This window comes from Ammospiza caudacuta, chromosome 9 (genome assembly GCF_027887145.1).
Source record: "Ammospiza caudacuta isolate bAmmCau1 chromosome 9, bAmmCau1.pri, whole genome shotgun sequence".
Lineage (NCBI taxonomy): Eukaryota > Metazoa > Chordata > Aves > Passeriformes > Passerellidae > Ammospiza > Ammospiza caudacuta.
Window position 1 is genome coordinate 14,150,910 of NC_080601.1, and position 27,397 is coordinate 14,178,306.

Genomic DNA, 27,397 nt, shown 5'->3' on the forward strand with positions numbered 1-27,397 from the left:
GACTGCCACAAACACACAGCAGCAGCCTCTGCACAAACCCACCAGACTGCCACAAACACACAGCAGCAGCTGCATCACAGCAGTGGCTGTTGGTCCACTAGGACTGAAGTGCAAGACTGGCAAAGTAGAAGTGAAACTCAAGAGGGTGAGTGACCTGAACTGAGCCCACAGAAACCACTTGTCCCAAAGGCACTCCTTAAAATGTTGAAGAACTGAAGGATAGTCAGCCCAAATCCATTGCACACAGAACTCCTATTCCTCAGCACAGAGTGATTTGGCCATCCTCCTGAGAGTAATGGTGCTCATGCCTTGGAGCTAACCTGACCTTCTTCCATGACACTGGTCCAGCACCAAACAAGATTAAGAATAGTGTTTTGAAAACTCTGAGAAACATTAGCATGTGGAGCTCATAAAAGTGACTCTCACAGAGTAGAAACCAGAGCATTGCAGCCTTACCAACAACTTGAATCATCACATGCAAGCTTCCAGACTAAAGCTGAATTCTGCCAGGATCACATCTATTCCTGTTAGTCCTTTCTTTGCTTTCCAGAAGCATCTCTTCATAATGAGGACTGAAATGACATCTTTTCTACCTTCCCCCTTTCCTTAGAAAGGGTAGCTTCTTTCTGGTTCCTAAAATCACAGACTTCAATTTCATCAAGTCTCTGACCATTACAAGGATCTCCAGATAAACTTTGAAATGTGAGTCAAGGGAAAGGCAGGATATGGTGGTAGTTTTTCCCACAGCTGAAGATACTCAGGCTGACAGGCATCTGATGCTTTCCATTTAGTATTTTCATTCTGTACTAAAAAGCATAAAAATCTGTGGGTGTATGCATATTTTTAGTGAACCAGCACCAAACAAAACAGAAAGCAAGAACTGGTGCATAAAAATTGCAGTAGGGGAGAGCAGAGACAGACAGAACTATTGAAAAATAAATAGATTTGCAGGACACTTTATGGATGTACAGAAAAGGACACCTGAAGTGAGTGTCACTATAAATGCTGCTGCTTTAATTAATTAGGAATACCAAGCTAAGCCAGTCTGAAGGTGAAAGAAGAGTGACAGTAGCAATTCATGCACTTATTGAACAAGCCTTTTTTCACCATCAGGAAATGTTCAATTTGGGAATATGACCATTAGGTATATCCCATTTAAAAAACCCTGACCAAACTGCCAGAACTCCAAACATGGTCCCTGGATATGCATAAATTCTGTCTCCAGTGAGTATATAGGGACCAGAGTGCTACATGTTCATAGTGGCAATTTGCCCTGGATTTGGTGATATCTGTAGCCTACTCTAGCCTGGAGTTACAAGAGAATTTTAAAACACCAAAAAATACAGGAGAAACAGCATGCTCAGATCAAATCCAACATGCACAAGAACATGCAGAGTAAATCCAGTGCACAATAGAGGTGTGTGCTTCTTTTCAGGAAATCTTGGACAGAACTCTGGTAGCTGTAATTACATGTTTTTACCTATAAAAATATATAGCGATTTTCATAATAAATCAGACATGTAAACTCAATAATGGCATTTGCTAACATGGATTCCCCATCAAAGTACTTCAGAGAAACCTGAATTGCAGAGAGCAATAAATCTCCGATGCCCTGCACACAGCTGCAGCAGCATGCAGGGAGGCGCAGCCACACCTTTTGGAGTGCTGTGATGTTGGGCACTGCTCCCTGTGTCCCCATGAAAAGGATGGCACTTGCTGTGCATCTTAATGTGCTGCTGTAGATCAGCCTATTCCCAATTCATTCCCCAAAGCAGTTCACTGAAGCACGACCACAGGCTCCATCTTGCTTCTCCTCTCAGATATGCTCACCCTCTGCTCTAACTCCTCCACTCTCCCTTCTGTTCTGTTAGGTTTATTTTCATCACAGTTACAGAAGTTTCGTGCTGAGCAAGTAAAATGATAGTTCCTGTTCTAAAAATCTTTTGATGTTTCCCAAAATAACTTCATCTACCAGACCTGTGAACCAGACCAAAATACCCTTTCACTAGTATTCAAAGGCAGAGAAGATAAACAGTGCTATATAAATCAGATCATATTCCCCAGTGCAGAAATTCCTTTCCAATAAGTCTTTTCCTGGTATTTTACTGCTCAGATCAACACAGATACACACTGACCACTTTTTTTCTCCAGGGAAGAGGACAGTTTACTTGAAGCCACAATCAAATGAATCACATTTCCACCTTGTAAAAAATTAAAGCAGCAAATTAAGCTGCAGATGAGAGATACATCACACTGTATAATATTAGATTAACTTAACTTGAAGCAATCCATCAACTAAGAAAGGAAGAACGACTCATCCATTTATTCTAGATAATTTCTTTTGCTGAAAGGAAGGTTTTTCATTGATATCTGCAGAGAAAATAGTTCCTGCCTGCCTATCAGTCCTGGGATGTGTCTCCAAGAAGAGGCATAAATCCAGCTCAGGACCCCAAGTGGAGGCTCAGCTTTACCTCAGAAGCTGTGGAGGCACAGGGCCTGCCTGAGACCCAAGCACATTGTCCCTCTCAGCAGTGCTGACCAGTTAATGCTTCACCAGAGCTGAGCTTGTTCCTCACCTGAGGAGCAGGGACACTGCTGGTTCCTCTCACTGCCTCTGCCACTGACCCTCTACCAGGTTACTGATGAGATAGCTTTTGATTTTTCAGTTTGGTGTAAACCTTTCCAGTGCAAAAATTGGTCCCTGTGCATTTGTACAGCACCCAGCTCAATCAGTACCTGATGTTGGTAAGAACCTTGTGCAGTATCTCTTACAGAGATTTCCAGGATTATGTGCAAACAAAAAAAGCATTTTAGCTTGACAGGGCTGTTCTATAAATTTGGATTCCCAAACCATCTTATTTTGTCAATCTTTGAAACAGATTAGTTTGCATATAAAATCACAGTTCATTTGGCACAGCATTTCCATACCTGGCTGCTTGTCAGTGCTTTGTGCAGTGTTATGAACCTCTATTCCCCCATTAGTATTCACTGCAGCAAGATGATGAACAACACTGAAGATGTGTTTATCTGATGTGATTTCTTACTTGTCTTCACCCATTTACTATATACCTCATTTTGTTTCCTTTGTTGTCTTCAGTCTTTTACCAAGGAAAACTGCTAATTTTTTTTTCATGATTACCATTTTCTGCATATCCATGAGCCTGATCCAGCTTCTTTGAAAAAATTCCTGTTGACTTCAGAACACCCTGGAACTGGCCTCTATGGAGAACGAATGTGTCTGGCATGCCTAATGCTGCAGTACCACCACCTACTCTTTCTCTCTGGTTCTTGTCTCTTGGGGCTTCACACTTTATCAGTTCTGCCAATAAAATGGTAACATTTACCCCCTTGCTTGCATTTCAGAAATACCCCAACCTCTGGCCATGCTGGCAGCATGTGGCAATCCTGCCTAAGCCTCAGCCCGCACTGTGACCTCAATAAACAGTGGTACCTTTGATACCCAAAAGCCAACAAGAACCAGCTCATCTTGTCTCTCTCAGAACCAGCAGGAGGGTCTCATCATTTTGTGACATGCAGCTTAATCCATGACTGATCTTGGTCCCTTTTAAGCAGTGAAGCATACATGCTCTACTTCTCTATTATCTGTAAAAAGTGTTTTTTCCTGGATGTGACAATGCAAATGTAATGCAATACACTCAAGAATTTTCCCCATTACAGGCTGTAAGGTAGCAACCTTTACCTTAGGACTTTTATTTTCCAATTCATACACAACTTTGCAGGACATGTCATTTCAATTGGAAAAAACAAATTATGCCAGAAAGAATTCAGCTCATCCTCCCTCTCCCTAAGCCCAGCCAAAGGGACCAGCTTTTTAATTATCGAGCAAGAGCATCAGTAAAACATCTCCACCTCCTTCACAGGATCCTCAGGCTCCAAACTCATTATCAGATTGCTTTTTAAGAGTCAGCAAATTAAACTCCCTCCAGTGTTCTAATCACCACAGTGATTATAATTCCATGGTGCAGTGAAGTTTTAGGTCGCTACAGACTTGGAGCCAGTGTTACAACCACAGACTGCACCACACAGCCCCCACCAAGCAGCACCACACTGGGAAGCTCAATCTGCTTACTGGAACAATCTTTAAATAGTATTAACTGGCAGACAGCATTTCCTCTAGCTCAGGCTGCAGCAACACTAGGGGGTTGTAATGCATCCCAAATAGAACACAGCACATGCTTCGTAAGCTGTCCTATAACTGGCTCTTATTTATTAGAGATTCAACTCCCATAAAGTGGGATTGGAAAGGCAACAGGAAGAAAAAAAACAACTGTATTCTTTTTCAAACCATTATGTTCAAACTATTGCTTCAAAACCAGCAATTTTTTGCTAACCATTTTTTTTAAAAGCCATGTTTTTAATAACCATTACAAAATGATAATTGAGAATATTTCAGAAGGCATTCACTTGATCAAAAAGAATAAGCCAGAGATGGTACCTTCAGACTCCAAAGATTCATTTACAGGAAAAAAAAAAAAAAATCCTCTTTTATATTTTAGCCACAGACTTGAAAGATGAATGTAAAGGGCTTGGACCATTTCTCAAACACTTAGCACCTCCCAGGTGAGGTCCAGGTATGGATAAAATTTGGCTAGAGAACACTCTTAAAACTGGCTGTAAGTAGATGCCAACAGTAATCTAGTCTCTTTTGGAACTCTGTCCTTCATTAGATTCAATAACCACTCTGCTGAATGACAGCAAAAGGAAATTCACTAAAAATTGTTTTGGAGATCTTAAAGTATCTCTTCTCAGTGTGATAATTACTATGTTTCCATTTCTGTTAATGACATCTAAGAACTGGAAACAAAAGTAGTGCTGGAGGATTAAGTAATTATGGAGTATTAGATGCATTTGAAGAGCAGGGTCACAGAAAAAGGCAGGAGGAGGAAAGAGTGAGCATGCTGTGGGCTGCTCATCAGCTTGAAAGCTATAAAATATTCCCCATTACTCACAGCGTGGTAGCTGTAAAGGACACAGACTCAGTACAGATCAGCTGCTCTTTATCGTCCCCATTCTGGAGAGCTACAGCTTTTATGGGTAAGTAAAGCTCTTGTTAACTATAGATAGATACAATCTCTAGTCTGTGCTTAATTTTCTCTCATCTACAAATTGCAGATGTATGTGACAGAAATAGAAAACTAATTTAGGCTAGTTTAAATATACAAGTGTAGTTCTATGATAAATGCAATACTACAGGTGACCTAAAATTCTTGTCTTCTATTTCAAACAATACTTAACACTTGAAGTCACATGAAAATTAAGGCTGGTTTAAAGAAAACTAGTAAATTATAAGAATGGGAATGAAAAGAGAACTTAAAGCACTGGAAAATGATGACTTCTTATGAAAGTTAAGCATTTGAAAACTAGCTGAAATTCATTCCTCTGTATTGACAGTACAACATCCATCAAAGCAAATATGCTCACATGTGCCCCTGCATACATGCTGCACTCTGCCAAGCACTACTGGCAGGACTGGAGCTGCATTTAGGTGGTCCAGCCTTTGAATACACTTCTTTATGACTCAACCCTCAGCACAGGGAAAGCTGGAGTACAAGCCCTTAGCTCTGACCTTTCCATGTGAAAGGAAAATCTTTCATACTGGATTTAAAATATACCTTTGAGACTTTAATTTCCAGATCATTCCAAGGTATTGCCTAACTGGATCAAAGGGCTCAGCCTTCCACTTTCATTCATGTGATGAGCTCACGTCACAGCTGGGTCTCGTGACATCAGCAGAACTAATCTTAGTAATACTCAATATGTTTAAGGGTGAAATAATCTGTCTTTAAGAGCAGTCTGACAACTGAGCTGCCATTTATAGTAGTTACCTTCCTAGTCAATTAAATGATTATTCAAGTCAAGCTAAACATTTCAGTAGTTTTGGGACACTGATAAAAAAAGCAGGTCAAAATTTAACTTAAAAGCACTTTAAATGTCAGAGAGATGGGCACAAAACATAAGTGGACTAAACTAGTACTAGACAAGTATTGCTTCTGGCTAAATGATCTAATGTACAGATCATTTCTATAGGACTGACTTCCTATTGCAATTCAGGTGGAGACAGCTGAACCTGGTGGATTGTTTCTTCTACTGCTACATCATTTATGTCTACCTGTCCTACTTTCTGAATGTTCTGCTCAGAAGGCTTATCCTTTTGATTTATTTGCTGGTCGTGGCTCAAAGTTTTTATGCCCACTTTTGTTCCTGCTCTTTCCAGCCTGATTTTACTCACACAGCACTGTTTCTGCTGCCCAAGTACAAAACTCTGGGCAGGATAGTAAAAAAAATGACAAACAGAAACCCACACACTTTTAAGTACAGGTTTGTCAAACTTATCTTTAAAAAACAAAACAAAACAAAACCATTAATTCCTGTAAAATCATATAACAATTTAGATCATTTTTAGGTGTAGGCTGTGCTACCTTCCTTACAACTAAAAATACTAAAGCCAGCCTGGAAAATATTATAAATTCCTTGTGTGTGCAGTTTTCAGCATTCCCCAGCACCTTGCCATTTGCTTCAACAGCATTATAAACACATAATACATCAATACCATAGGGAAAACCCACAGCTGCTGCTTTTAATACAAGTTGCTTTTCCTTCTCTATTTTAAAGCATTGTATCAGATGCACTTAAATAAATCAGAGTCAGCAAACTTTTTGCTGTCTAGAACCTAATGAAAATGCAGCTACTCTTCTTCTTTAGAACTAGAAACAGACTGCACCAAAGGCAATAAAGCCATCCTGACCTGCACAGGCTGCAGGAGGGCAGACAGGGTCCCCAAAGCAGTTTTGAACCAACTCCTCAAAGGCTCTCAGCCTCATTTCTGAGGTACTTTGTGAAAGAAAGCTCTTGCACTTAAGGATGAGATTGTGTCTGAAGGCTCATACCTGGTACATGTCCATCTTTTCTGTTTCTAAGGACTTGTTTGTATCACACAGTCTCCAACAATCTGGAGAAAAAAAAAAAAACAATCCCCATCTTCTTGCTCTGTTTCAATCCAAGTAGCTTAATATCCATTTGCCTGAACTTATCATTCTTGTGCTTTGGGATCTCTCCACATGCATTTAAAAAACCCTAAATTAAGTAAAATACAGTGCTGCTTGGAAAGAGCTAATTACCTTATTACCTTTTCACTATTCTAATATCAAAATCAAATTTTCAGGGGAAGCTGTTTTCTAATGGAGTTACAATTTAAATTAAATCTATACAGCAAAAGCACTTTAGTCAGGGCCCAGTCCAGGTAAGGACAGTGACAGTATATTGCTGTTTATAAACTGGAATGGGGACTTTGCTATGGTCCTTTGTTAAGAGTTAAGAGTACAAAACTATATCCTGTCAAGTCTAAAAACATTTGGGAATAAAAGCAGCTCAGCTTTACTGAAAGATCTGTAGAAACTCCTTCAAAACCACCAATTCCAGACAAGAAACACAAATATCCATTTAAAAGAAATTACCCCATGTTACAAATTAGAGAATATTTTAAGACTATTAGAAATATCAGAAGTATTTGGAATCAGTGCTGTTCAATGCAGATGTTGAATCTAGCATACCAAAACTATTTTATCCAAATAATTTTATCATTATTTAACTTATTTGAGAAAAAAAGAACTCTAGCCGCAAAGAAATTCAGCCAAGACAAGCTCAGCAAAAGAATCTTAGGACTTACTCAGACACAGTCCCTCCCTCCCTTTATTAAATGTTTCTTTTTCTGAAAAGCTCCTCCCACCCACTTAACTAATTTTGATATTAATACAATTATTTAAATAATTTCTAATGATTGCAAGCATTTCTTCCAGACAAACAAAATTGAGAGAAACCTGCCAAGAATCTTAAACCAGATAGTTCTAGGTAATATCAGAAAAGCTTGCACAGCATTATGTAAACAATGAATTTGTCCAGGAAAATCTTATTGCAACCTCCAATTCCCAGCCAACACCAACCCACTTGTGCAGTAGAGCTCAAATCTACTCACATAGCACAAGTAACCAGGTCAACATCATTAAAAATGTTGTTTTAAGTAATTAAATTAAGTTAATTAATTAAATTAAAACAAACAAGAAATTAGCGAGCAAAAAAAAATTTAAATCGAATTTTCAAAATTACTAAGACTCCTGTGTCCACCTGCATACACTTAAAATCTGATCCTTTTTGCACTGCTGGGAGCAAGCATAAAAGTAACACGATAGGTACTGAAAAAGTGTTGCACAAGTAAGCAGATTCTGCTGAGCAACTTGGGTTTGGAGCAGAGCTCTAAATTGTAGGTCACATCTTACAGAATTTTGTTACTTGCATTAAGCACCAACAGAGCTTATAAGGCCATAGCTTTTAAAATGTGTGTCAGAACTGAGAATTAACTTTTTTTATGGTACAAAGTCTCTTATACTGCATAAAAATATCCAAACACACACACCCACTAAGCAAGAAAAAATATTCCTGACAGGTCCATTATGCAACCAACTTCAATCCTGTCTTCCAAGGATCCTTTTCACATCACTCATTATAAAATAGGTCAAATGCACACATCAGGATCAAAGTCATAATACTCAGCACTACAAAATTTCAGACAATGCCACAAAATAATTTTACATTTAACAGAATTTAAGCAAATTCCCACTACTGTCCACTTTATTCTGGAGATGTCCGAGATCAATAAGGTACCTCACTCCATAGGTCATGCAATGCCCATATCTTCAACAGTGCAGGAACAAAATCCTCCTCTCTCAATGGCTTTCTCCAGATCTTGACTGGAGTCATACAAGCAATTAGCAAGAACAAGACAGGCACAAGTTGCAGACAAAATACACTTTTTAGGCATAGTACCAGAGAAGAAAAAGAGAAATGAAAGCCCTTTCCAGGCCTACAATGTATCTTTGTACTACAGCTCTTCAAACAACATTTGTCACACACAAGAACAGACAAATGCTCAGGCCCGTGAATTAACTTGCAGAGAGGCCATCATTAATTAAACCCTAGAAATTCAGGAATTTTAATCTGGACAGTGGAACCTTTGTGCTATGCCTGTTTAGGTGGAGTCAAGGCACAAAAGGCCAATAATTGCATTTGCTTTGTTATTTCCCATCCTTCCCATAGGTCTCCTGGCTCTGGGTCCCTGGTGGGGCCTCCTTGCTCTGCCAGCATGTCCAACATCCACCTCCTCTCCCAGCAGATTGTTTAGCAGGCAGAGCTGAGGGCTGGGCTGGTGCTTTCATAGCAGAAAAAAGGCTTCTGCTTTTTCACAGCTGTTCTTTTGCTTGGCCAAAAAGCCCCTTGTAGGAGTTGTCAGCCAAAGGAAATTAGTGTTTTCTCTGCCATGGAGTCTAATTGGTTTTTTCTCCAATGACAGCTCTTCAAGCTAAATTTAGGGAGCCAGGAAAATTAGACTGAATGTTATTTGGCTGAGACTATGGCCCACTTCCCATACACACATGATAACCATAGGGAAGTGTTCCTTTAATTCACTGTATGGTGCAAAACTTAAGATGTATATTAACTGCATCATCAAAGGTATCTTTTGAGACCAACATCACTCAACAAATGCAGAAAACTAGAACTCCAGTGAGCAAGGCAGAAATTTCATTCATTTCCATAAATGAAGACAATTTATCCCCAACTGTGACAATTTGATTGCTTATCTGCTCACATGTAGCTTTGCTGCTCTGACAATTTACTCCTCTTTCACAATGAAATCAACACCTCCTGGAACCAAACAACTGTGAAAGAAGTTCAACTTTGATTTAAGCCATCAAGTATCCTGACCCCTTGTTTATTAAAAAAACTTACTTGAAAATATTACCCAAACACAAATTGTGCTGATGGTGCTGTACTCATTGCTTTTGAGCACAGCTCATTTGTGGCTATTTCTGCAAGCATGACTTCCAGCCTTTGGCTCTAGAATTTCCTTATCTTACATAATAAATTGGAATATATGGGAGCTCAGACTCAGTGAAGCTGGGGTATGTCCAACAGACCTATTCCCTAAGCACCAAGTCAGTTAAATTATCAGGCATGTAAAAAGGCACATATTGGTACACAAGTTTACAACATTGTGATACCTTTACACTAAAGTGAATTTTACTCCTATTCTCTATCCCTCAGAAAAGGAATAGGTTTAATGGAAGACAATTAAGCAGCTTTTCATGCTCTTTAACACACATGTTCTCCCTGACTGCACTTGGCTGGCTTTATTTTGACTTATCTCACTGACCTTTTTTAGGTTATCATTGTTTTCCTCTTATCTGCTTTCAGTCAGGGCTCTGCAGCCATTTTTCTTGTTGACTCCACAGGGCATAACATCAGCCACAAGCCAAGAGGATCTGCTGCTTTCTACCCACAGCTTTCCCCAGACACACTTTTTGCTGTACTTCCTCCTTGGTGGAATTCAATTACCCAAGAATAAAGCCAAAAATTATAAAAATGTAGAGTTGCTTCCCCCCTCCCAAACAATCTCAATTTCACAATCAATTGCCATTTTTTCTTCTCACCATCACAATCTATTAATTTGGGTTACCACAAGAATATAAGTATCTCCTTTTACCAGGGCCTCCTCTGAGCCTGCATTTCTCTACTAGTTTTCTGAAAACTTCTGTCCATCTCAGTTTCTACTTTACTGCTATGTGATTTCTTTACCTCATTTTCAAATTTAAAAAAGCCATGCATGACACCACATCAAAGAGAACTTTTGTGGCTGTCCTACCTGATATGTGACAATTAAGAGAATTTTAGACATGGATTATAGAAAATTTTTTAAATCCTTGTGATTAATAGAAAACACTACTGTAGGCACCAGCCAGTCAGGCTTAAATTCCTGTCTTCATCAGCCCTTCCACCTATGCCTCAGGCTAAACAGTGAAAATCTTTAAAACCTGCTGCTTTCTCATGTTCTGTGAATACTAAAATGTTCAAAGGTCCAGCCTATGGGATCATAGGCTTTGAATACTTTAAGGAGCTCAGGATGGGCCAGTGCAGTCCAGAAAGGCTACAAAAGCAATAAGCAAAGGTTAGATTTTGGAGACAACACAGTGGCCTGTCCCCTGTTTTCCAGTTCTATGCAAGAGGTACTTTTAGTGCACAATTAAGTATTTTGCCATTAACATTGAGAATAATTACCCATAGCCTAGACCAGAAGAAAAGAATATTGGGAAAAATATGGGCCTTTTCAGATTCTGAAAGTGGGTGGAAGGAGATATTTCAATTCCCAGGTAATGACAGGGCTCCAGCCTTCAGTTCAAAGAAAAATTATACTCATACATTCCTACTCCTTTCCTCCTTGAAGAGAGCTGCTGAAGAATACAGAGGAACAAGAGTTAAAAACCAGCCAGGTCAGGAGTTGTTCATAATTATATCCCTTTCATCCTCAGGACATTAGTTTTAAATTCTCTCCCCAGGTCCTTTTTAATCCTGTGATTTTTCTCCTACATCTCATCACCTGAGTGCAGTGACAAAGACACAAAATGTATCTTTTAACATGGCCATAAGTGGCTTTCCATGGAGACATAGATAATAGCTTATCTGATTTATATGACAATTTCCTTGCCATGGGTTTGAAAGTCTGAAGAGATGGAGGATCTTTTCCTCCAGTACTCTACTTCATGTACCAAGATAAGATAGCTCTATTGGAAAGAATGTAAGTCAGCCCAGTCCCAAAACAGTTGCATGACTTTCTAGAGATGAAATACAATAATTCACCACTGGAGAAATTAAAAAAAAAATCTTGCCTTGGATTGAATTGTATCTTTCTCCTCCCTTCCCTGGTAACAAAATCAAAAGCAGCAGCTTCTGCTACCCTCAGTTACAGCCAAATGCTGTAATCATGGAGCTGCAGCACTCACAGCCAGCAGAAATGAGTTTGACCTTACAGGCTTTATTTGCTCTTAACACACACTCACCAGCCCTCCTGGACTTCTCCATCCCCAATTTACACCTTTATGTTCCATATGAAACAAATTTAATATCACATTTCCAGGCAAGGAGACCTGGAGCTTTATTTTGACTACTATACAGTAATACTTCTACTCAGCACACAGGTACATCTATTACCATAGCTTCATTTAGGACATGCCACAACAAACCAGGAATTATTTTATCTATTTCAGGGAAAAGCATTAAAAAAATACTGTGAGAAAATGGAGACTTACAGCTACATGATTTTGCAGGCTGCCACACTAACATGAATGCAGGTCAACTATTATTTTTCCTTTAATTATATTGCTAGACAGACCTATCAGCTATTTTGCAGTATTATGAGTTGAAATTTAGTTTCTTCAGGATACATCTTAGGCTTTTCAGCTATTCTTGAGCTGCAGAACTCTAGGAGCTTCTCAACCCTAACCCTCATCCCTCAGCTGTTACACAGGATACCTCAAAATAGAGACTTATGTTTCCTGCCCTGGTGATACAATAAATTTACCAAAAACTACATTCAAGAGAAGATGACAATTTAAACAAGAAAAAAAAAATAATGAGTTATTTTCTCTCTATATCCAAAGTTATTTTGTGGCACTTATGACTAGTCCATGTTCTGCAAGCTAAACTACAAACAAATTTAACATAAATACTTTAATGAATTTAAGTGTAATTAAACAACATGAAACTTCTACCAAAGAAGATCCCTGTGGAGTTGATGACTCTAAACCAAGAAAGCATACCTGGGAAAGGATATATAGTGTCTGCTTTTACTGATCTTTAATCATCTATTACCAGAGACATTAGACAAGCTAAATAGACCTCTATTGTGAGTAACTTCCTCATCTTTATACTCTGGAAAAACACATTTATCTTGTTTTTCTGTTTTGAATAATGCTGATGATAATAATCCATGGAAGAACCCTCTAAAGTATACTAAAACTAAGTGACAGAAGAATAAGTTCAGTATGTGAAATTACTGAAGGATGAGGCAGTTGACTGGATTAAGTTGTTTCAAGCCCTCAAATTGGCTCATACTGACCTCACACTGCTCAAGACCCAAATAACAATAGGTAATACCATGAGGAGCATTTATGTTGAAGTATAGAATCTATACTTCCTCTAGAAAAAAAGAGAAAATCATTTCTACACATGTGAGCAGCTATAAAAAGGAAAATAATCAGAAGGCTTTGCTGTTTCAGAAGGGGCAAAATCAGATGCTGAAAGAGGGAGATGTATGGGATTCTCTCACTCCCTGAGGACTTTATAGGTCAAAACTAGCACTGGGAATTGACACAGCAGTGGTTCAAGGGATCCAAAGAGTTCACTCCAGAAGCCTCCTGAAGTTGCTGTGCTATAGCACGTTTTCTGCACTATTGCCTCTGCTCTCATCAGGATGAAAAAAAGCCAACTCCCACAGCAAAAGCCTGATTCCTATGTCTCTTACTCAGTATCTTATGTACAGATTTATGTGTGAGTTAATAATCTGTGCCTTCAGCTCAGGTAAAAGGCCTTTTGTACCTCAGTCTCAAGAGATTTCTAAACTCAGGCCCTGCAGGCAAAGAGTGCCCATTTCCCTCTCTCCTACGGCGAGTCACTACAGCTGATGAGAGATATTCTAGCAGAAATGCTGACTCAAGACAACGCTCAATGTTCCTTCAGAAGATGTTTATTCTGCTAAAAGCCTCCTCAGGGGCCAGGGGGCGGGCAGTCCCTGCTGTGTGACCAGCTGGCTGGCCTGGCTGGCCCCCTTCCAGCCTGGCTCCCTGCCACGCAGCCCCGGCTGGCCAAGAACCACTGCTGCAAAAACCTGAAACAAATCCTTCTGGTTTGCCTCTAGCTCCACTGTGCCAACAAGCTATTCCAGCACGGGATGAAACAAGATGTCAGCACCCCAGAATTATTCACAAAGAAGAATTACCCTTTTGTGGTCAGTTTTAGTTACAAGCTGTATATGTTGTACTGCTTTTTCACATAAATAACTGCGTTAAGTGTCTGCTTCACTGCCCCTGCAGAAGCATGGATTTAAACAGAAGGAGTATTGAGGAATCAGTCCCAAGCTGGTTATGTTAATCAAGTTTTTATGAATAATAAGCATGATAAAATTCTGAATCCCTGAGAAAAGGGTTCAGTATTTTAATACTGTTATAGTTAAATGCTGCTTTCTGTGAGCCTTTCAGAAGTAACTCTTCAGTCAGCTACTGCTCATAATATTAATTTCAAAATACTACAGAGGGGTGTTGTACAAGGACTTTGTCTGTCATCACGCATATGGTGCTATTCAACTATCTATTCCCTGGAGAAATGACAAAGCATCCAGATTTGTAGTTACCACTGTACTGACCCAATGAGACACCAGTATTGACTGTCCCCTGTTATTTGTAAAACAACCTCTTCCATCTTAAGAAATCCTGCCTTTCCATAGCTTTATAGATCCTAATTAGAAATATTTTAGAAATGTATTTGCAAACATCACTATTGCTCTAATCAGAGAACACAGTACCAGGAGTCAAGTGCCAACACATTTTGGGTCTCGATAAGATGATAGCAGAATTCAGTAGATAATTCAATCTCACAGGCTTCTAATTTATTTCATGTTGCTCAACCAGCAGCTGTAGCCCACTCCCACTAGATCTTTAAGATCAAACCTGTTTCAACTGTCATGTTGCTCAGGTGGTTTGGGCTTTTTTCTGGTTTTTTTTGCGTAAAAAAAGCTGCACTCTACTGTACTTCATTTACACAAAATTATTTATTCAGCAAATTTTGGCAAGTGAACTGGACCTGATGAATTCAGCTATTTTTCTGGAGATGGCAGCTTCTTTAAAGCACAAAAGTAAATATTTTTTTAAGTAACTGCTTTTAATTTTTTAAACCAAATAATTTCTCCTCCTAATAGGCAGTAACAGCTTTTAATTATGTTCTACTTCAACTCCCTTTACCTCATCCTCTTTTCAAAACAGCTCAGGACACTTCTGTTCCTCAGAGGTAAATTCCTGTATGCAGTGAATTCATGTGCTTTCATTTAAAAAAATCTCACATGAATTAATGGATAGATGAGGGACAGAGTGAGTTCATCAAACAAAAACAAGTGATCAATTATTAATCCTCATAAAATAATTTCTGAGGCATGATTCATGAGTCAGCATTTTCAATGAAAGCATTTGTAAAGCAGAAATGCTATTTTACTACAGTTTTGGTAACATTCTACATTATATCCTAAATATTAACTGCTTAAGACATCAGATTTCCAGCAATATTTCTTACATTAATTGCAGCCACTTTAGGTCTTTTTGTTTTAGAAAGCAGATGGAGGAATCTTCATATTAAAAGGACAGAAAACTCCTAACAAAACAATAAAATAAATGGTAACCAACTGTCAGAACTGGATGCTATACTACAGAGCTTATAAGAGATTAAAAGATGATTCATTACATCATTAACTGTGACATGCAGAGCAGCACTGAGCTCAACAACAGCATTAATGAAGATGGAAGCAGTAAAAGTGGGCTGAATTTACAAAAACACTTCCAAGGAATGTGGGAAATTAAAACGCAGAAGTTTGAGCTCTGCACAGGTAAATTGTAGGATAATAGTAAAGCACAGAGATGCAAAACACAGACATCATGAAAAAGGATATGCTCTATAGTAAAGCACAGAGATGCAAAACACAGACATCATGAAAAAGGATATGCTCTCTGACTTTCATGGAGGTGAACTTCCACAACCTGTTTCAACCTGTCTCTGAACATATTTTTAAGGAGCCAGTAAGAAGGTCAATCAAGGAGAAATTGTTAATGCATTTCAATTTCTACAAGCCTTTCAATAACCTTTATCTAAGTTATCTTGGGATATGAGAGATGATTATTTGATGAAGTCTGAAGAGCTGAATAAAGGCTGCTTTTACAAGAGAAAGGCAAAATTATTAGAGGTTACCTTTGCTGGAACCTGTGAAATTCAATATATGCATAAATGACCTAGAAATAGCAGATTTTCTGTAAGTAATAAGCATATTGACAGAGGAATTACAAAGGAGGACTACAATCAAAATCCATCTGATTATGACAGACATGGAAGATTTAATAGTAAAGGATAATTCCTTTCTCTTAAAACAGCAACTCAAAGGCCATGAACTTTGACCTTTTTGATAAATATTTTAAAACAAAGGGAAGTATCTTCATCTTACAACAGTGAAACTGTGTGATGTGGAGATAAAAATTATAATTTATATAGGTAAAAAAAATCCAAACAAAAGTTGATCAACATCTATTAGATATATATTGGTGTAAATACTAGGTATGTTTCTAAAGGCCAGAGTTGCCAGAAACAAAGGGAGAAGTATTTTACCCCATCTGTTTCTTGCATCCTTTCAGGAGCTGCTACTGGCCACTGCCACAGTAGATAGCTGAGCTGTCTTTATGATAAACAGGTATTTAGAAATGACAGGCTTGATGTGGGTCCTGTAATTATTCCTCTCTCCTCCCCACCTCAAATTCTGCCACAGTTATTATACATTAATTTCTGTTTCCAGATAGAGTTTATCCCTGCACAAGAGCTGTCTGAGAAGTGACCCCACCTTTGACCTCATGCTCTTGGAATAAATGAGCATATTTAGATCTTTACCCCACAGGAAATTTTTTTATATTAAGACATTAGCACTGAAAATAACTACCACAAGGAACCCAGTATTTTCCATGCTGGCTCACCAAAGTTTTCTATCCCATTCTGTTTAGAAACCCTGAATAAGCACCTGGAATACCTTGGGCTTTGTGGAGATGACACAGAAGCTGAAGATCAGACCCTTGAAAGTTTGAATGGGATTCTCCTGGCTATTACTGAAGATAGTTAAGTATCACTCTGGATCACCAATTAACCATTTGCACAATTCAAAAGAACTCATGGCAGGTTTTGTTTATTGTGATATTCTCTATTTCAAGAAGTGATTGCTGCTGGAACTAGAGCTTTCCTCAGGCTGTGTTGCTTTCTTTTCTCTCTGTATAAAACTCACAAAATTACCTGTGACCAGATAAAGTTTCTGATCACTAAAACACCAAAAGCTCCAGAGAAATTCCAAGTTTAATATTCTATTTATTACAAACTCCTAGGATTAATTTAGAGTGACCCTATCAGGTCAGGCATTTTAAAAGTAGTTTCTAGTCTACTTATACAAGAGTCCCTTAAGCCTTTGCACATTGTCCTAAAATGACATAAACCTGCATTTATTTGAGTCTCCTGGCAGATGGTGATTTACTATCTTCAGGCCAGCTGGCCATATTTTTGATGAAAAAAGGCTGAGGGAATTGTCTGTTTTAATTGCTAGTCTAATAAAAGATATTGTGCCTACCTACAGAATTAATTGCTAGGCCATGCCTCAGGAATAGCATCTTAATCCCTGACTTCCCATGCCTTATGCACGCATCCTTTTATAGTCAGAGAAGATGAAACTGTTTTCTTCTCTGCCTGGCCACCCCCTGCTTCAATTCAGCATGAAGCAGAGTAATCAGCTGGAACCACACTTGCTGCAATTCAAGCAGATGACTGTGCCCATACATTCAGACTCAGACAGCCTTTAAGGACCTTGTTAAATTGGAAGCTTGGATCCCACTCAGAACTCTAGGAAACAAAGGAACATGTGAATAAAACAGCTGCAAACCTACTGCAGGTACTGCTAACACTCTTATCACTGCAGAGCAGAGGTCCTTCCACCTACTCAGAGGGAGTGGGATCTTCCCAACTTTGGCAAAAATCCTGAAGGGCAATCCACGATGTGCAGTGAAAGCAGCCCACGTGCTCTCAGAGATAGCCAAAAATGGTAAGTCATGCTCAAATATTACTGCAAGGCATCTTACAGCACATTAGCTTCATCTTTTCACTCTTTAACTTTGTTTCACAGCTACCAGCTGTTGCTATTGCAATTGTTTCATTCCCTCTCTCTTACCTACACAGAGGAAATGAAGATACCATGTATTGAAGCAGATTTGGTTCTAGCACTGATACCTTTGCTGGAGAGCACAGACCAAGAGATGCTGCTGCACGCTGGGAGGGCCATCGGCCGCATCTGTTACGATAACCGTAGGTATCCTCTGAAGGGAACCTGCTCTTCCCTGCCTCTAGGGTATCATTTCACAAGGCATTGCAACCTGGAACTCATAATAACTTCATCAGACCTGAGCACATCGTGCACCTCAGCCTCCAGTTAGGCATGCCATTCACAGAGCTCACAGACACCTGGCTGAATGCACCCCAAGCACTGCCTGAACTCTGGGATTCCCCCCTGCAATTTTGACTTCAAGTGGCACATCTCTGTTAGAACTGCTTTGAAATCCCAAGAGGAGCAGAGCCTCACACATATCTTCACCAATTTTGCACAGTTGCCTTGGGTCCAAATCCTGAATGGCTTGGACTTCTTCCAAAGTAATAAGAACATCTATAAAGCAAAGCACTTGTTTAAAAAGTGTGATAGTAAAAAAGAGATTAAAAAAATACTGAGTTATTTATCTATGCAAGGAATAGTCTTCTCTGAGAACCACTGCTTGCATGCAGGAGATCTTTGTGCTCCAAATTCCCTGGATACCAGCTTGCTAGCTGGGCTCAAAAGTTCAACAATTTTCATTTACTTGCCCAAAACAGTTTAAGATTTTTTTATCTTTATCTCCCAGACTGCCCAAAATATTTACTGTATACTGAAAGTAATATGGAAATTCTCACACAGTATCTCATACCCATTACTCTCTCCCTTCAACCTATCTTCTCTAATCCTTCTGGTGTAGATTTGCACAACTTCACTTAGAAATTTGTGGGTTTGCCTCCTTCAGTATTCATATGGAATCCAAACATATTAGGTACCTGGAATAGATTCCACTAAGCTCCCTGCAAGTTACGTGTATTTGTCAGGGAATGACACAATAGTTTAAAAGAGCTGTTCCCTAAAATTCCGTTCCCAGCTCATGTAACTCCTGTGCACAGCACTGCTGCAGCATATGGCCATGCTGCACATCTGCTTCCCTTCTGGCAGAGCACAGGCCCAGCACAGATTTGCCAAGATGATTGTGACATGCTTTAATAAATCCTATTACTAACACTGCAATAAATGCAACAAAGAGAAGAAAAATTAACTTCACCAATTCCTTATTTGAATTCAAATTGCCTGTGCTGCAATAGCACCAGAGCTTTCCTGGTGTCTGCCATGCACTCTGTCACCCAAGCAGCAGCCCAGCTCTCAGCAAGACACTGCTGCAAAACCAGTGCCATTGTGCTGTTAAGCAACCATCACTGTCCAATTTTGCATCTTACACTTCTTGGCACCCTCAAAATCATTTCAGGTATTAACCTTTCATTAATTACAAAACAAGCTACAAACAGAAAGGAAACAGTTATCAAGGTTTTCCTCAGCAAGCACACGTGGATGGAGATAGGCTTGATACCTTTAGTCAAAGTCAAACCAGGAGGTTTAGCAAAAATCTGTCCCAAACTTACATTTCCTCCACACTCATATCAGCCTGGAGGCACCACCAAAAGCTTTACAAATTCTAACAGTGTGAGAAAGAACCGGAGTACCTTGGTGCTAAGCATCTCAGTTGGACCCTTTCCACTGATTTCATCAGTTCCTGATTTAGCCACCTCTAACACCTTTGATTCACTGACCAGGCAGCCTTCAGGAAGAGCTGGTGAAGGTTGGAGTGATCCCATCACTGGTCCGAATATTAACTGACTATGCAGAGAGTGAACCCCTCGTCCACGTTGCTCTGTTGGCCTTGTACAATCTGGCAGACCTTGGTAAGTAAGGTATTTAAAGGTTTTTTAAGTTTCTGCATGTTAGAGCAAAATATCTCCACACTGTCACTGCCTTTTCATGCCCACAGCTTTGTGGGCTTTGTTTGTTTTCTCCTTTGTTTTTGGGGTGGGGTAGGGCTGGTGTTTGGGCTTTGTTTTTAAAACATTACTGATATCTAATGAGAAACTGGCCACAGGATCTGGATTGGAGAAATAACTACTCTTTTATGGAGTCCTCGCAATTACTTATATTACATTAAAACAATTAAGTTTAACAGCCAGCTTTTGACCCCAAATGAAGAGATGGCATAACTTCACATGATAAATTGTCAGTTTCAATTACTTTAGATTTGGTACATTAAAAGCTTGTTTATTAAAATTTAATTTCTATTTAATAATTAAGTTTCTATACCTTACTCAAACAGCTTCCATTTTCATTTACACAATTTTGGAAGCAAGAGCATCTCCCGTAATTTAAAATATATTTGCCCTATTTTACCCAAGTTGTGAGTACTAATGGAAGAAAAAGACCAAGTACAAAGTTATTACCACCCTCTATATATGGTCTGGCTAAAATTTCATCTACTTCTTCCAGCATTTAGGGGGGATATGCAGGGAAGGGGACATGATATCACACTGTCACATTATTCTCTAAGGAGGACTGTCCTTGTTATACCTGTTATATCATTTAATACCATATTCAATTGAAATGTATTCTATGTCAAACAGTGGCAAGCTTTGCTAACATACATTTTGCAGATATGCCAGCAAGGCTAGAATCATCTAATCAAGGCAAAAAATATACTGCTACAGCAAACTGACATGTGCCAATTGTTCTATTAAATAATCATACTACAGATGGACTTGTACGAGTCAGTGAAATTTAGCCAGGATAGATTTGACACCTGTGAGGTCTAGAGAAATTACAGAGAAAGAGTTAAAAAAAACTTGTGGGGGAGAAGGGGTAGAGTTCTGCTGTCTCAGTGCTGTCGAAAGAAACAGAAGAGTCTACAAGAACAGGAAAAGCCTTCAAAGACAGTGTCTAATCACTTCAGATCGTAGGGAGATATCTTTAAACATTTAATAAAAAAAAATTAAAAATCCTGACTTTATCACGTACACAGATTCAGCCAAGGAAGCACTAAGCATGACAAAAGTTGCTGAACAACTGGTGAAGCAGCTGAGGAGAGCAGAGAGCCATGAGAGGTTAGAAATTGTCTTTGAAGTCCTGCAAGCACTTGCAGAAAATGGTAAGCTCCTTTTGGTCTGGGTGGAACAAGGGGAGACTGGGTATTGTACTGTTTTAAGCTCTGGGTCTCAAGTTTGCCATGGGATCCTGCTAACACAACCAGCAACCCTTTGAGGAGAAATAAGTCCCAAGAACACGCAAGAACCAGGCCCAAACAACACGTGAACAGGTGAGAAAACAAAGAAAGGGAGAGAGGACCATTCCACTGCATTTCAGTACATCCAAAAGACAGCTGATTTACACTTACTCTCCATGGTGGCCAAGAGGAAAGCAGCAACACAGAAGATTTTTTTCATTTTAAAGATCAGAACAACCAGTACAAGTACCAGTTCAATCCCTGTTTGGGCCACTTACTTACGGTTGGACTCACTGCTCCTTACGGATCCCTTCCAGCTCAGAATATTCTGTGACTCTGTGAAGATGGATAATCTAAGCAGCAGTGCAACCAGCACTGACACTGCTCCACTAAAAATACCTAGATATCTGGCACAGATTTTAAAGGCATGAGAACTCATGACTGGCAACACAAGACATGTCAAAGACCAATGCAGAAAGCTTTGCTCATTCTGCCTTGGTGTTATCCTAACTCCAGAAAGCTGTTAGAAACAAAACCAAACCAGTGACTGCACCTGAAAAACAACTGGCTAAAGTTCAAAGCTTCAGCTTTCTAGTTTGAAATGCCTCCACAAAGAGCCAAAAACCTGTTAATGTGCTTTTACTGTGATCTCCACAGATGCTCTGAAAGTGCAGTTGGTGGATGCAGGTGTGCCAGAGGTGCTGTCTGACATCCTGCTGAGGCTCCAAGGCAGTTCCCAAGCTGAAGACACATGCATTGTGAAGGCTGCATCAGATCTCATTGTCTCTCTGCTCCTTGGAGGTAAAAAGGGGAGGAATATTACAGGCCAGGAACATAAAGAATCAACATCCAAAAGTCCCTTTAGCAGAAGAGTTTCTGTTTCTGTTGGTTTCTTTTACTTAAACAGGGACCTACTCACAATCCCTTTTATCATCCTTGCGGGAATTCTTCTGAGGCATGACACTTTCCATTTCTATAGCCCATAGCCCAGTGCTTGTGCCTAGCAGCAACTTAGGTTATATTACTGCTATGCTGTATTTTGGGCAATATGGATTAAAAAATAAAATATCAAGAACTGGCCACTTGACTGCATGCCACTCTCAACACCAAGGCAAACAACATCATAAAGGTCTTAAATTATTAACCTTAACAACAAACTAAGTCTGACAGAACAGCTCAGTTTGGGAGCCAATTATAATCAGATATGAGATATTCTCTATTTCTCATAACACAAATAAGTACATAGAGCAGGTTTTTGCTAAGGGCTGTGGCATCATCTCTTAGAACACAGATACTTGCACCGCATCAAGACACTTGCAGGTACCAAGACACAGGCAAGGCTTATTGCTAATTTTACAAAAGAAATTTTAAGATTGGTTATTCTCTATCCTTGAAAGATGGAAAGCTACTGTTTGTGAGTGCAGAGAAACACAATACTATCAGATTTCACTACTCCTGGTACTGAAATAATTACTTTCTGTTCTGCAGACAAGAGACTTGCATACTTTTAAGTTACAGATGCTACTGATACTATAATAAATGGGGGGGGGGGCATAATTGTAAAGAAAGGGGTGATCAAGTATGCAAGCCTTTGCAATTTTTTCTTTTCTGAACCACACTTTATTAGAGAGACGACTCTGAAAATACTTAAAGGCAAATATATTTGATAGAAATAAAAAAATACCAAAAAAAACCAACACCACACAAAAAAAAACCTACCAAAAAATCCACAAAAACACAAGAAAAACCTCCAAACAAACAAAAAGCCCAAACAAAAAAATCCACAGAGTTACTGCTGTTTTATGTTTTAAATCATTTTAAGGAAGGGAGGGTTACTCAGACATTGAGATGGGAAGAAATCTCAAAATAAGCCCTTTTATCTTCCAATTCCTATTACAGAAAGCAATGAGCCTTTATACTCTGCAGAGAGAAAGAGATTCTTCTGAGCAGACCCCTGGAAAGCATGCTGTGCTCTATCAGTCAGCAAAAGTTGCCCCTCCCACACTTCCTGTCCTATCTCACTGATAGCTACTGTACTGGCTTCAAACTCCATTAACAAAATTGCTCAACTTTCTGCACTAATAGGTGCTTAATTATTAGAAAAAAACTCCCTCACATCCGAATTTTGGGGTTTGTTTTTTTTTTTTTTTTAAGTAAACTATCATCCACACATCTCTTCACCTCCACCTCACAACCTTTGTAGAGTCCCTTTCTTCCTTGCCTCATACCTTGCTCTGAATCAGCCATTGTGCATCAGGGCTCTCCAAAGGCCACAGAAGTGCCCCCAGTGCCTTGAACTGGCTATTTCAATTTACTCAGCTCAATGCCTTGCTTTGTCACTCACTCTTCTCCCCCCATCTTCCCCACAACAGCATGAGATGTTTCATATGGAAGAAGTGAATAATCCCTCTCATGCCTCAGTGTGTGCCACTGATGTATGCACAGCTTTTAATCTGAGAGAAAAAAAATCCTATGGAAATCTGTTCTCAGCATCAAATGACTTCCAGGCAGTGAAAAGATGACAGACAGCTTTTGCAGCTATGAAAGTGACTGCTCCTATCAGACTTTAACTATGAACCATTAAATTGAATGTTCTGCTGCTATCCAAGCAAAAACTCCATAGGAGAGAAAAGCAATTTGGAGCTCTGTGACAATCAAAGCAAGGCAACCACTAATGGGCTCTGCCTATTTGCACTTTACTACATGAGAGGAAAAAAATAAAATGTTCTGACATTCTTCAGTTTGAGAGGTGGGGGCAGGAGAGAAATTAAGTTCAATTAAGGTTAGTGTATATGAAGATCAAAATATTTTCCCTGTAGAATTTTATCAGACCAAATGAGGTGACCTATTTCTATGGAACCTGTTCTTAAAGAGGACTGGGCAATTTTCCTCATATACTCTGATCTCCAAAGATTAGGACTAGGCAAGAGAACACTTGAATGACAAGCAAAACCATCAGAATGTCTGCATAAAAAGGTATCAAAAGATTTCTGTGTGAGTAGAATCCTAACTTTTTCACAGACTGACAGTTCCCTCATGAAAATATCCAGCTCCATTTTACAAGCATTTGATAAATTCTGATCTAACATATGTAAGAATACAGAGGAAAAACAGGCTACTAAGTGAAATATTGAGATTAAAAGAATCATAGGCACTAATTAAAAAGACAACACAAGTGTCTATGACTTTGAGGTGGAAATAACATCCAAACCAGCAGAAATGTTAAAATTACTAAGGCCCTTTTTACATGCTATACATACAAAAATTAAAAGTTTGTACACCTCAGTCTGTAAATTCAGTTAGAACCATGAGAAGTACTGTTGCATACAAGAAGAGAAATTACAAAAGAAAGGCCTTATAAAATCAGGCCTTGCTCTGCTGAATTATCAGCTAAGCCTCTAAGTTGCCATAAGAAAGAATCAGAGGAATGAGAAGCTGTTAGCAAAACTAACTGTTCTGGTAAGAGAATTGTTTGCACCTGCAAAAAACAAAGTCTGTCCATGAGAATCCACAAAGAAAATATGTAAACACCTGGGTAAAGAGAGAGTCTTATACATACACACACAGGCATTTTCTAACTAATTAATTGAGGGGAAAGATAGTCATGAACCAATTAGAGTTATACATGAGCTCTTGAAAACTGTACCAAAACGAGCTGTAACATTTGGCTTTACTGCATGAAGAAACTGAGTCCCATCTGCTTATTCTTGCAGCAAAGTACTAGAGCTACTTTTGGCCAGACCATGTATTTGCATGAGGCATGTACAGTTCCATGGATAACACTTTATTCCAGGTGAATGTCTTTCTATTTAGTGTTCACACTGTTTTGCCATTTTTAACAAACAGCTTTCACAAGGTAAAAGCACACAATAAGGAGATGTTCACATATGTCAGGTATATACTTCTCTTGAGGCATAAACTGCATAAAGCAAAATACAAAAAGTTATTTTCCAAATGGCGTGTTCAAAAAACTTCCTTCAGAAAGGATGTCATCAGCAGCACAGAGGGCTTCCTTTTGCTCTTTGGCAGAACCTTCTCATTTCCCAACAAGGTGAGTTAAGCAGCTTCTGAAAACAAAGCTGCCACCTGTACAGAGCAAGTTCTCAGACAGGAGGAGAGATCCAGAAATGCACTGACAAAATACTGCAGAGCATTGCTGGGCAAAAGTGGTAGTTTTTTTGGAATGTACAAATCTGCTCTTTCACTGGGATTTAATAAACCAGATCTCTCCAGGTCAACTCATTTTCCGAGCTTCATGTGAGTGCAACACAAATAGATTTCTCATTTCAGAAAATGGGTTTCTCAAAAGAGGCAAGAAAAATCTAGCTCTAATTCTTTCAAGGAGTCATTAATGACAATTTATTTCATGGAAAACAAAATAACAGCAGTACAGAACTAGTAATCAGATTTACCATTGGTGGGTAAGATCCCTGGTTTCACAATAGTGTCTTAAATCAGTAGAATAGCAAAATTAAAAGAGCATTAAAACTGTCCTGGTGAGAAATGGAAAATGCCACTGGTATTCTACTACATGTATAATGGGAAATGCAGCAGCACTGAGGGAAAGAAAGGGACTGGGGAACTTATGGTTTTAATTTGACAGTGATTGTCCCTTAAAAGCTCTCCACTGGAGTGTGTCTCAGCATCAGTTTACAGGTAGCTGATGTTCACTTCTCTATAGAGAGCTGAAGGTTGCAAATAACAATGCAAAAGCCATAGTCTTGATCATAGCAAGACATGACAATAGTCAAGGTAGAGACTCCCTGAATTCTGCATTTGCATCACTGTGTTTCTTACCTCTCTCACCTGCTTGGTTCTGCCTCTCTCCAGATGGGAACTGCCTGCGGCTGTTCCAGCTGGGGGTGATCCACCAGCTGCTGGACCTGCTGGAGAAACACGTGCGGAGCGGGGACGCCTCTGTCCAACAGGCTGCGCTCAGCGCCCTGCAGAGCCTCGCTGTTCCAGGTGCACAGCTGACACCCCTGACTCCCCCACTACCATCCTCTGCACACATGGAGCATCCCTGGTGCACAGCTGACACCCCTGACTCCCCCACTGCCACCCTCTGCACACATAGATCATCCCTGGTGCCCAGCTGACACCCGACTCCCCCACTGCCACCCTCTGCACACACAGGGCATCCCTGGTGCCCAGCTGCACACCCCTGACTCCCCCACTGCCACCCTCTGCACACACAGGGCGTCCCTGGTGCCCAGCTGCACACCCCTGACTCTCCCACTGCCACCCTCTGCACACACAGGGCGTCCCTGGTGCCCAGCTGACACCTCTGACTCTCCCACTACCATCCTCTGCACACACAGGGCATCCCTGGTGTCCAGCTGACACCTCTGACTCACCCCACTGCCATCCTTCGTACACAAAGGGCATCCCTGCAGCCCTGGCCCATCACCAGGGCCAGTCCCTTGTGGTTTCAGGGACAACTGACCTTCCCCCCTCCCCTGCAGAAACATATATTGGAATAATTCACCAGGAATTCCTTGCCATAAAAACATTTTATGAAAAATCCTTTCCTTAGGATTTTTTCTCCTGACAAGCTGAGAGGCCACAGGAACAAAATGTAAACAATGGTTATCTGCTGCTGTGGAATGCAACAGGTGCATCTGTGATTGGTCTCATGGGGTTGTTTCTAACTAATGGCCAATCACAGCCCAGCTGGCTCAGACTTTGTGAGAGTCACAAGCTTTTGTTATCATTCCATTCCACTTCTATTCTTTGCAAGTCTTCTGATTAAATCCTTTCTTCTATTCTTTTAGTATAGTTTTAACATAATATATATATCATAAAATAATAAACCAGACTTCTCAAACATGAAGTCAGATCCTCACCTCTTTGCTCTTCCTGGGATCCCTGTGAACACCACCACAATTCCTCATCTACATAAAGAATTTAAATATTATAAAGTGTAATCTCATTACCTGCTGCTGAAGTAGTTTCATTAGTTTCATATTAATAGCACATAGCAGCTCAAGAAAAAAAAAATAAAATCAGAACAGGATTCACAGCCTAAAGTACAGAGAATGGGGTGGAGACACCTGGCAGGGATGTCTAAGTTTCTCTTCTATAAAGCTAATATTCATATTATACAGAACCAGTAAATCTTAATGTTCTTTGAAGTTGGATTTTAAAAGGCTCAACTCAATTGTAAAATACCAGTATATAGTGGATTTTTTCACCCCCCAATGAAGGGGAGAGAATGATGCACCTGACTCCATCTTATCAGAAGGCTAATTACTTTATTATACTATATTATTCTATATTATATTATATCTAAACTGAATCTGCCAAGCAATCAACTGCACTCCGCTGCACAGCATCCACTGACTGTCAGCCAACAGTCCCGACATACACACACACACACT

General features: G+C 39.6%; 1 protein-coding gene across 1 annotated transcript in view; it reads left to right on the forward strand.

Moving 5' to 3' along the window:
* The first annotated feature begins 4,916 nt into the window (after positions 1–4,916).
* The window catches only part of LOC131561393 (rap1 GTPase-GDP dissociation stimulator 1-like), a 30,606-nt gene continuing 8,125 nt past the window's right edge, over positions 4,917–27,397 (forward strand). The window contains exons 1-8 of the mRNA XM_058810677.1: positions 4,917–5,055; positions 16,653–16,763; positions 17,609–17,731; positions 17,866–17,991; positions 19,567–19,695; positions 20,817–20,942; positions 21,675–21,818; positions 25,848–25,982. Of these exons, the coding sequence (XP_058666660.1) occupies positions 4,917–5,055; positions 16,653–16,763; positions 17,609–17,731; positions 17,866–17,991; positions 19,567–19,695; positions 20,817–20,942; positions 21,675–21,818; positions 25,848–25,982 (1,033 nt within the window). The remainder of the gene's footprint in view (positions 5,056–16,652; positions 16,764–17,608; positions 17,732–17,865; positions 17,992–19,566; positions 19,696–20,816; positions 20,943–21,674; positions 21,819–25,847; positions 25,983–27,397) is intronic.